This window comes from Polypterus senegalus, chromosome 17 (assembly GCF_016835505.1).
Source record: "Polypterus senegalus isolate Bchr_013 chromosome 17, ASM1683550v1, whole genome shotgun sequence".
Lineage (NCBI taxonomy): Eukaryota > Metazoa > Chordata > Cladistia > Polypteriformes > Polypteridae > Polypterus > Polypterus senegalus.
In genome coordinates this window covers 59,979,614-59,991,614 of record NC_053170.1, presented here as the reverse complement: position 1 = coordinate 59,991,614, position 12,001 = coordinate 59,979,614, and the positions used below count along the sequence as shown (strand labels likewise).

The following is a 12,001-nucleotide window of genomic DNA, read 5'->3' as shown; positions in this document are numbered from 1 at the left end:
TCAGTTAAATTCTTCTTTTTTACACATGCTTTTACCATTGTCTTTTAACAAAACACTGAATGGAAGTGGTGACTTATATTGATTTGCTATTCAAATAGTGTATGTAAAATTCTAGGAGGAGTTGGTTTGGGGCTGTAGGTGCATGTTGGTGCATTAAAATTCACGTTGATTGGGATTTATAAAGGGGAAATGTGTGGAACTTTGCTTGCAAAGTTTTATTTATCTGAACGTTTTGTGCATATGCACATTTCGGTTTTGGTCCGTATGCCATGCTTTACTGTGAATTCTATGCATTGTGTTATACATGAGGCCCATGGAGTCTGAAGACAGAACTAAAACAAAAAATATCACAACTGTGGGACAACCAGAAACACTACAATCAAGATTATTGTTTCAAAGCAGATACTGAACTTGTGTTTATCATTTGGTTAAATTTGAAAAAATATGGGATAGAGAAAATATACCACTTTACATCATAAAGAAGGAGTTTTTGTTTTAAAATAAACACATTAATATACTCCTGTGCTACTACCACTTGAAAGAGGACTCAATTTTGCAGCATCAAGAAATACTTTTACAAAGCAGATAGCAGGTATGGCCTTTTTCCCAGCCAGTAAAAGAGTTAATATTCACTCTCATGCTTAAAACTCACTAGAGAAAGCTGGAGAAGTGTTCAAAAGAATAATTCTTACAGTTTTTTTTAATAACATGAAAAGGCCCTGTTAAGGACTGAAACACAGTTGCAAAAGGGCTGTCAATATTGGGCACATAAAGTGAGAGTAATGCAAAGGGGAATGTCAGTAATGTCACAGAGCATAACTAAATCTTATATGCTATTTATATTTATTATTGTTATTATAGACACTTTCATGTTTGGGTAATAGTATGTAATATCTATAGAACTACCCAAATCTGCTCATCTTTGTTATGGGAAGTGTGAACAGCAGAAGTTGGAACTTGCTGAAGTTTGAAAGATGTATGCCCAGGGTACTGCCCATATACAGTAAATGTTGTTCAAAAAAACAAATGGAGAATGAAACAGATGTATAATGTTTATTTAATTTCCTCTGATTTTTGTCTAGACAACTATCTCTTTCTCTTTCTGGGTTGCTAGCCCTTCATTGTCGTGGGTTAAGATTGCACTTTTTTCAGTCAGGACAGTACTGTCTTTTTTCTGCTGTGGTGTCTATTTCTGTTCTCTTTCGAAAAACCACTGTAGCTATCATTCTCATACTTCCTACATTAGCATTACAACCTGCTATTTTCCTTCCAGTGTGGATCACTCTCTCCCTCAGTCCCTCAAGGTTGCCTAGGGTCTTGACATTGTCCAGATCATGTTTGTACCTCCCACAACCTGTTGTCACTTTTGTAATACTTTTGGAGTGATTTCCCACAGAGGTAGAGTGGTCGGGCGGCACGGTGGTGCAGTGATAGCACTGCTGCCTCTCAGTTAGGAGACCTGGGTTCGCTTCCTGGGTCTTCCCTGCGTGGAGTTTGTATGTTTTTCCCGTGTCTGTGTGGGTTTCCTCCGGGTACTCCGGTTTCCTCCCACAGTCCAAAGACATGCAGGTTAGGTGGATTGGCGATCCTAAATTGTCCTTAGTGTGTGGTGTTTGGGTCCTGTGATGGGTTGGCGCCCTGCCTGGGGTTTGTTTCCTGCCTTGCGCCCTGTGTTGGCTGGGATTGACTCCAGCACACCCCCTTGACCCTGTCGTTAGGATATAGCGGGATGGATGGATGGATAGTAGTGTGGTCGAAATTTAACATCTTATTAAAGAAAGAAATGTCCTCTTAACAGGACAATTCAGTAATCAGGCAGGAGAAAAGCTGCTCATTGTATCTTTTAATTACTCCTCAGCAAAATGCCTTGGAGGGAGTATTCTTCAAAAGCAGTCGCTTACAGCATGGTCAGAATGATCAGAATGGTTAGAGAAACAAAAAATAGAGGTTCATTTTATAAAATGTTGAATTTACATACTGTGTCAATCAATGCATACATTTTACTTTGGTTGGTTTGTTGGTTTACAGCCAAATGATTTATATAAAATAAAAGTCTATTATATTATATTCTGGTTCTTATCATACCTTTGAGATGAGCCACCACCCTTGAAATGTCCGTGCATATAACAACTGTCCATTCTAGTTTATAGGACATCTGCTGATTTCTTCAGTGCATTTTGTATATTACATCAACCTTTCTTCTGGTACATTCTTTATTTACTTGACCATCTCAATATTTTTCCTAAACCAATTCTTATATTTCAGTGTACATTTTGTTGTTCACGTGACCTTTATCTTGTTTCCAACATTTATTAACACTTTATGCTATTTCTTAAAGATGAATGCTATGTTACCCTAAAATTATTCTTCCACAGTAGAAATTGGGAAACCATTTTAGTACACCAAAGCAAACTGTAACAGAGGATTTGATCAACTCACAACACCAGATGCATTTCAGTGACTTTTAACAAAGAATAAAAGCTAAAATGTTTTTGTCAGCAAAAAGTCAAATGTGTTATTTTGACTTTGCAACAAATTAAGTTATCATTGAAGATGATATTCTCTTTTACTGTATTTTTAAAGTATTCACCTTCACTGTTACCATCCCAAGGCCCTGCTATAAATTGATACCATAACTGGGGCAGGTTTCCACACTGTACGTCTTGCACTGGGATATCCTCCAGTCCTTTTAAGCCTGTAATTGGGAATGTTATGTTGTTTTATGTTATAAACCATGTATTAAGATTTTTTGCTATGATGAATGTCTTGCTATTTTATATTTGTTTCGTTTTGTCACTTTTTACAGCTTTGTGTGGTAGTGAATAATATAGAACACCTACGAACAGTACTGAAGAAGCTCCCAGAACAACTAGATTGGATTGGTCTGAAACAGAAGACAGCTCAAGTAATTACAGAGGAACAGTTCCACAAAACACTTTACCACCAATTACAACGTACAGAAAGCATCCTGAATCAGCAGATCAGTGCTGCAGTTATTACACTGGGACAGAAGGTATTAGGATTAAGTACACTTTCTATATTGACTTTTAAATTTTAACAAAATATCAGATTGATCCATCCTACAAAAAAAGCAAAGTACTCTAAAGGTCTTTACTGTAGAAAAGTCTTAGGATAGGTAGTTTTACTAAGCAAACAATGCACATTTTGTGACAGTGTATAAAACAGCCCAAGGCAATCATTCTTTGTGTAGAGATGTATTACAGTATGTCTTAGTAATAGTGCTAAAGTAAAATTTTTAAATGATTTCATAAAAAGGTGAAACTCAATGTCCAAGTGAAGTTAGTCTCTCAAAAATGAGGGTTCAGAACAATGAATAGGTTCAGTTGTTTGTTGAATATTTTGCACGTGCACACTTTTACATATTACCTTTAGCAGACTTTTCACCAGCCAATGCATCTTGCAGACAGCAACCTTTGCTATAGTACAGTAAAACAGTATTCAGAAAATATTCAAGATTTAGATTTATTAGATTTTGCCTGTTTAATCCAAGCACTACTTCCCCTTCAATAAATTTTAAACCACTAAGTAATTCCAAAGTAGTTCCAGTTACTAATGAGATGTTATTGATTTCTTCACATGTGTAAACTTCAGAAAATGCATGTTCAGAGCATTTGCTATTTCATTATCTATATATTGTGTCAAGTGCCTCAGCTTTGTCATCAGTCTAATTGCAGGTTTCTACAAAACTAACCTTAACTGCTATATTTAGTTAAGTAGTATATTTAATTTTAATGTTCACAGCTGTTTTAAAACTGATATGTCTGTATTTACATCACACAGAGCACTGAAATAATCTTCAGCATGTGTATTTTTCTATATGTATTATCTATGTTTTGACAGTAAAATACCAAGCAATGTTTGCATCATCCTTTCTGAGATGTAATGCACAGTTTTACCAATGTTAAAATGTTTTGAAAATTATTCAGAAATTGATTTTTCAATTTGCTAGATGCCAGTTAAGAAAGAAAGAAAGAAAGAAAGAAAGAGAAAGAAAGAAAGAAAAAGTATTGCATTGGTTGAAAGGGGAGAATCTATGCTTTTACAGAAGCTGAATAGATATGCAGATAGATTAACACATATAAGCTATGGTCTGAACACACACCAGAATAATAAAATAGGAAAGAAATTAAAAAAGAAAGGAAAATTTCAGACTTGGTAGTAACAGTCACAGTGAGCGATTATCCAGGCATATTGTTGTTGGTAGGCATCTCTTGACACACATTTGTTGGCTAAAAGTACTCAGTGCTAGTATGTCAGAGAATGAATGTACAACATTGATCATAATGCTCTCTCAATTTAGTTTTAATTCTCCCCTTCACTACTAACCTCCAGATGTTTCAGAGTAAGTCTCTTAACTGAGCGTTGCCTTTTAATGAATTTGTTGATTTGGTGTGCTGCCTTCAAGTGGTGTTACTAATAGCATAAAGCATTTACACTGGCCATCACGGAGTTGTAGAATATGTGAAGGATGTCTCTACACACATTTAAGGAATGCCTAAGAAAAAAAATCCTGTTGTGCCCTTTTTATTATAGTTTCAATGAGTTATGAGCCCAGTCCAGCCTGTTATTGATGTGGACCTATAAGTAACTGTAGGAGTACACCACCTCTACATCCAGTCCCTGAATAATGAACAGACAGTGAGGTTCTTTAGAGTGGTGATACACTGCAAAAAAAATTTTCTGCACCAAAAAGCAAAGTTCTCCACCTGAGTTCCTATTCTCCATATCATTGCCTTATCAATGCATCTCACAGGTGTAGAATCATCTGAGAATTTCTGTAAGTGACTTGGCCTCGTGTTATATTTATAGTCTGAGGTGTACAGAGAAAAGAGAAAAGGAGAGAGGACTGTTCCTTATGGTGCTATAGTATTGTTCTATCCATATCTGAGACACAGTTTGTTTAAGGAAAAGTTTTTCTTTATAATTGTACAAATACAAATGTGCATTTTACTTTGTTCATGATTAGCAAAGCTTTCTTTTTCAAGTCTTGTGTATGAAACAATTACCTAAGTAATTTCCTTGTTCACAGAGTCTCTTTTTATGGGTTTCATACACAAGGCACACATTATTTTATTATATTTCACCCCAAGCCAATCGATTATTTTAAACTACTCACTGTTGATACCTGATAAGCAGTGTTTAGATGAATGTTTATCATTTGAAAGGCATTATGCAGAAGGTAATTTATCAGATGGACCAACTTGCACAATATCTATCTATCTATCTATCTATCTATCTATCTATCTATCTATCTATCTATCTATCTATCTATCTATCTATCTATCTAGTGTCTTTGTTAGAAACCAACACTTCTGTTGTACCATAGATTTGTTAACTTCAACACTATGCTTATACAGTATATTTCTTCTCTTTTAAAATAATTAAAATGCATCATTTTCTGAATTAACTTTTTACTCATTAGGGTTCAATGTGTTAGTGTTTTGAATATGATCAAATCAATAATTTGTACTAAATTTATTTAGAGGTATTTAATTATTGCAAAATACCCAGCGGTTCACAGCTCAAAATATTAATGTAGATGTTCTGATCTCTCCTTTGCCACTTTCAAGGGCTACTTTGAAAACTTTCTGCACATACTTTCAAGTACTGCCTTTCATGAGTGCCTTACGATTGATCTGTAATTTAAGAGTGTTTTTCAAATCCCATCGTATGTAAAGCAGGAAAGAAGCAAGCAAATCCTTAATAAGCTACTTGCTTTTGAGCCAGTTGTTAGTCAGCAAGTGCTTCTTAAATGATTTCATCTTGTGTTGACCATGGCCACATACAGCGTTTGCTGCACTGCATATATTAACTCTTTGAGGGCTATTTTTCCGGAAAACATAGTTTCTGAAAAGCAATGGTTTCACACAGAAATCAACATAAAACGTCTGTTGCTGCATGCTGTGGCTGCCAGTTTGCCAAGAATGTTTGGCAGGTTTGCTGCCAGGCTGTCTTTGCGTGGCTGGGGCGGTGGCAGCGGCAGCAGGGGTCATGGTTGCAGTGCCATTGTTAAGTGGCAGTCCTCCTGGCGAACATTGCCATAGGCGTGTCAGCCTACATGAACCTGTTCATCAACACGATTAGCTGGGGACCAGTCAGCTGAAGCTGAAACCTTACATTCATTTTCAATCACTTGTATCAAAATCGGAGTCCAGCAAGTCATAGTCCAGTTCAGAGATAATAGGCAAAGCTTCGTCCCCAGAGTATTTTGTTTTACGCATTCGCTTTGATCTCTCGCCATTATGTCACTGCCATTTTTGCTGCTGTTTGTGCCTTACTACTCACATGAGCCCAGGAAATCTTGGTCAAACCAATGAAGCTAACTTTCCTTCTAGCAATGAGAGTCCAACTAAAAGATAATGGTTGGTTTTGTCGCAGTTTACAGTTGATTGCCATCATCAACTCCTCCTTTTGACATACTTACCTGGCAGGAGAAATACCATGATCACTAAGGTGGTTCTCCCAGGACGAGGCTCACCCATTGCACTCCGGGTGTGCTGACCCCTGTGATGTCCTCAAATCCGGGAAACTCGACTGCATAATTTGTGGTAGTGGGGGACTGCATTCGCGCTCTCCCCTGATATTTTTTATGTGAATTTCCCCTTGGGATTAATAAAGTATCTATCTATCTCTCTATCTAAGTCGACATCAGCCCTGAAAGAGTTAAATTCGTGTTATGGAATTAATAAGCTAATTTTGAATTGTTTTCCCAAGGTAGATTGTGGGGATGCTGGAGCCATACTCAATGCATTCTATATGCTGTTTCAGAACAGGATCAGATATGACAAGAAGTTCACCTTATCTAAAAAAATATTGCTTTTCACTAGCTAGTGTAGAGTATTTGTGAGCACCCTCAAAAGAAGATTCCTCTCTGCTATAGACTGAATTATTATCACTAAATGAGTGAGAACATTGCTCCATCACTTTCAGCCTCCAAACGTGTCATCTCTTATTTATCAATTTTGGTGCCAATTTTAAGGTTCAATCCTAACTTTTTATAGGCTGTTGTATGCTATTAGTGTTCTGGTCTATTTCCATGATATCTGAGAATTGTAGATGCAGTTTTCCAGTCTGTTAGTCCCTGATTGGTCATCTTGTAGTTCTTGTATGAAAATAATTTGCAACAAAAGCAGTGAATGGAATCTTTTTCCAATTGGTGAGTCATCTTTTTTAAGATGACAGCTTCTGTCATCCTCTCTTTTGTGGCAAGCAAAACTATCTTTTATCTGAAATGGTCCTCTCATGACCAAAGCACGTGTAACAGAATTGGACTGGATTGAAGGCCAATCAGCAAAATCAAGAGGTGGTACAACAAGTTATGTTCTCACTTTATCTTATATTCTTATGCCATTAGCTGGCAATTCATTCAAATGAGATAGTGGCTGGCTGGCACAGGTGAGTGCTTGTATCTTGTGTTGGGAAAAAGGTGGATGAGTTGTACCCTTAACTGCTGGCATGGGGTGTGGGAGAGAAGAGGCAGAGTGACCAACAGCTTCCAATGATGGTGTCGCATAGTTTGGGGATGGACGTGACTGTGAGGACTGTGGAGACACAGAGGATGGCGATTGACAATATTTCAGTAGTGTGCTTGAAAGGACAATATTAAAATGTAATAAAAATTATTCCAATCAGTATACATATATTGATAATATAATATATTAACTCATAATAATTATAATTATTTGAAACGGTTTCAGTTAATAAGACAGGGAGTTGAGCTGAATAAGAAAATAACAAAACTAACCAGCAAGATCATCATAATACAAAGCTACAGTATCTATAAAAGTGGAATAAATAATATTTCATTTAATATTGTACAACCAATAAAAGATATAAAACACAATGTTCTGTGTCAGGTAATTAGCACTTCAAAAAAAGGTATATTCATTATTGTTTAAAAGCAAGTGGAAGTGTTTTTTTTCATTGAGTGCCGGCCATTTCTTTTGCGTTTGTCTTAGAAACAACACGTCTAATTTTATGCTTATTTATATTATTTGTCATATTTGGCTATTAATTTATGATGACATGCTTACTTTATATTACTTTTCACAAATTTAATTCTACTGAAAGATTAATAACGACTGCTTTTAATTCAAAGTGTGATTGTTTTTTGAAGGTGAATTCAGAGGCAAAGTTAACTAAGTAGTATGTCAAGCTTGCTTGCTTGTGCTGCTTAAGAAGGTGTTTAAGAAACACATGAAAGAATAGCTTGTACATTACATGAGTGCTTCATACAGTTGCTTGCTGGTCACGAAGATTCATAATTTTTGGGAAATGCATACTAGTACAATTTTTTTGTATTTTGTACATTTTTAGCCCAAGTTTTTCTCCCCTGTTGCTTCCACACTCTTTTCCTAACATCTACAGGCAACATTTCCTATTTGGTAATGTGTTTATAAATTTACATTCCTCACTTGTCCCCAACTACTACAGGTCAGTTTTTCTTTTTTCTCGGATTGTTTTGCACACAAGCCAGCTTCTCCAGTCCAATATAACCCTTGAGTTACTTCCTCCAAAAACACTTCTTTAAGTCTCCCAAAAGCCATTTAGAGATAGCCAATGGTTTGGCTGCATGTTCTTCTCCCTACAGTAGCCACAATGGTAGCCATAGCCTAGAATGAGTGTGGGAAGAACACCCAGACATACTAAAATGTAACAGATGATACTACTATTGTGTGGAGTTACAGCTAATAAAATATAACATTTTTGAGGGATAGCGTGTCTGAGACCTTCTTTCAACTTTTTCCTAAATGTCAAAACTACTACTGTGGAGATTTTGAATGTGGACAGGTTATACCTTGTATTTAAATTTTTCTTGTGGTTCTTCTCTTTTTTTTTTAGCTTCATGAAGATATTGAAAAGCATATTCTTCTCCTGTCCAATCTCCATGGTCTGCTTCCCAGGCCAGAAGAGGTAAGTAATAAGTTCAGACTACTTTTAACAATTTCAATCATTTTTAATAAACATAATCCATCCATCTATTATCCGACCCACTATATCCCAACCATAGGGTCATGGGGGTCTGCTGGAGCAAATCCCAGCCAACACAGGGCGCAAAGCAGGAAACAAACCCTGGGCAGGGCGCGCACACACACACCCCAAGCACAATTTAGAATCACCAATGGACCTAACCTGCATGTCTTTGGACTGTGGGAGGAAACCCACGCAGACAGGGGGAGAACATGCAAACTCCACACACAGAGGTCCCGGGAAGCGAACCTGGGTCTCCTAACTGCAAGGCAGAAGTGATACCCACTGCGCCACCGTGCCACCCCAATAAACATAATATACATATCTATTATTAATAAACATAATTCTAAAATGTAAACAAAAAAAGTAGTTAGCAACATGGTGGTGCAGTAGTTACTTTGACTTCACCACAGCTTCCTCCCTAGTTACTGCCTGCATTTAGTTCACATGTTTTCTTTGGGTCTAAATGGATGTTTTCTTACAGTTTTTTTGTTGCCTGACAGGAGTGAAATTTGACTCAAGGTTCAACATGTTGTGCATTCTGAGAAGCTGTTCTGCTCACCACAGTTGTATAGAGTGGTTATATGAGTTACCGTAACCTTTGTGCCAGCTCGAACCTAGTCTTGCAGGGCCAGACATGATTCTCCAATGAGAATACACATTTGGGGACAACTCATTAAAAAGCTTGTAGTGAAGAGCTGTGAATTCCACTCTGGTAAAGGTTATGCCCACAAGGCTTTTTCATAAAAAGCCTGCCCTCGACTCCATCAGTCCGTGCATTTTAAACTGCTAGGGTTTCAGGGAGAGAGCAAAAGACTTGTTGCTGAGAGAAACTACAAAGCTAAAACTGCTATTACCAATTCAGTAGCTCAGTAGCACAAGAAAACTGAAGCATAATGATACAATTTGCATATTGTAATGAGCATAGTGACAGAGTAAACAGACACTTACATACAAACATACCCACCTACACACACACACACACCCCCACACAAGTACACACACACACACTCCATCCATCGATCCATCCATCCATCCTCTTCCGCTTATCCAAGGTCAGGTCGTGGGGGCAGCAGCTTGAGCAAAGATGCACAGACTTCCCTCTCCCCGGCCACTTCTTATTACTCTTCTGGGGGAATCCCGAGGTGTTCCCAGGCCAGCCGGGAGACATAGTCCCTCCAGCGTGTCCTGGGTCTTCCCCTGGGCCTCCTCCCGGTTGGATGTGCCCAGAACACCTCACCAGGGAGGCGTCAAGGAGGCATCCTAATCAAATGCCTAAGCCACCTCATCTGACTTCTCTTGATGTAGAGGAGCAACAGCTATACTCTGAGCCCCTCCCGGATGACTGAGCTTCTCACACTATCGTTAAGGGATAGCCCAGACACCATGCGGAGGAAACTCATTTCAGCCACTTGTATTCACGATCTCGTTCTTTCGGTCACTACCCATAGCTCATGACCATAGGTGAGGGTAGGAAAGTAGATCGACTGGTAAATTGAGAGCTTTGCCTTACGGCTCAGCTCCTTTTTCACCACGACAGACCGATGCAGAGCCTGCATCACTGTGGACGCCGCACCGATCCGCCTGTTGATCTCACGCTCCATTCTTCCCTCACTCGTGAACAAGACCCAGAGATACTTGAACTCCTCCACTTGGGGCAGGATCTCGCTCCCAACCCTGAGAGGGCACTCCACCCTTTTCCGGCTGAGGACCATGGTCTCAGATTTGGAGGTGCTGATTCCCATCCCAGCCGCTTCACACTCCCCTGCGAACCAATTCAGAGAGAGCTGAAGATCATGGCCTGATGAAGCAAACAGGACAACATCATCTGCAAAAAGCAGTGACCCAATCCTGAGTCCACCAAACCAGACCCCCTCAACACCCTGGCTGTGCCTAGAAATTCTGTCCATAAAAATTATGAACAGAATCGGTGACAAAGGGCAGCCCTGGTGGAGTCCAACTCTCACTGGAAACGGGTTCGACTTACTGCCCGCAATGCGGACCAAGCTCTGACACCGGTTGTACAGGGGCCGAGCAGCCCTTATCAGGGGGTCCAGTACCCCATACTCCTGTAGTACCCCACAGGATTCCCCGAGGGACACGGTCGAAAGCCTTTACCAAGTCCACAAAACACATGTACAATGGTTGGGCAAACTCCCATGCACCCTCCAGGACCCTGCTAAGGGGGTAGAGCTGGTCCACTGTTCCGCGACCAGGACGAAAACCACACTGTTCCTCCTGAATCTGAGGTTCGACTATCTGACAGATCCTCCTCTCCAGAACCCCCAAACAGACTTTTCCAGGGAGGCTGAGGAGTGTGATCCCTCTGTAGTTGGAACACACCCTCCGGCCCCCCTTCTTAAAGAGGGGGACCACCACCCTGGTCTGCCAATCCAGAGAGACTGTCCCCGATGTCCATGCGATGTTGCAGAGACGTGTCAACCAAGACAGTCCTACAACATCCAGAGCCTTGAGAAACTCCGGGCGTATCTCATCCATCCCCAGGGCCCTGCCACCAAGGAGTTTTTTTAACCACCTCGGTGATCTCAGTCCCAGAGATGGGGGAGCCCACCTCCGAGTCCCAAGGCTCTGCTTCCTCATTGGAAGGCATGTTAGTGGGATTGAGGAGGTCTTCAAAGTACTCCCCCCACCAACCCACAATGTCCTGAGTCGAGGTCAGCAGTGCACCATCCCCACCATATATAGTGTTGACACTGCACTGCTCCCCCCTCCTGAGATGCCAGACAGTGGACTCGAAGCTGTCCGAAAGTCGTTCTCCGTGGCCTCCCCAAACTCCTCCCATGGCAGACTTTTTGCCTCAGCAACCACCGAAGCCGCATTCCGCTTGGCCTGCCGGTACCTATCAGCTGCCTCTAGAGTCCCACAGGACAAAAGTGTCCAGTAGGACTCCTTCTTCAGCTTGACGGCATCCCTCACCGCCAGTGTCCACCAATGGGTTCGGGGATTGCACACGCACACACGCACCCTCTCACATGTAAATCACTGCAGC

At 40.0% G+C, this 12,001-nt stretch overlaps 1 protein-coding gene and 1 non-coding gene across 3 annotated transcripts in view; both read left to right on the top strand.

The window, feature by feature from the left end:
• The window catches only part of unc13d (unc-13 homolog D (C. elegans)), a 400,017-nt gene that overhangs the window by 282,180 nt on the left and 105,836 nt on the right, over positions 1–12,001 (top strand). For both annotated transcript variants that reach the window (XM_039739768.1, XM_039739767.1), the window contains exons 22-23: positions 2,807–3,013; positions 8,863–8,934. In XM_039739768.1, coding sequence (XP_039595702.1) covers positions 2,807–3,013; positions 8,863–8,934 — 279 coding nt within the window. The remainder of the gene's footprint in view (positions 1–2,806; positions 3,014–8,862; positions 8,935–12,001) is intronic.
• LOC120518233 lies at positions 6,438–6,601 on the top strand. The gene has a single exon (XR_005631201.1). It is a non-coding gene; the product is annotated as a U1 spliceosomal RNA (small nuclear RNA).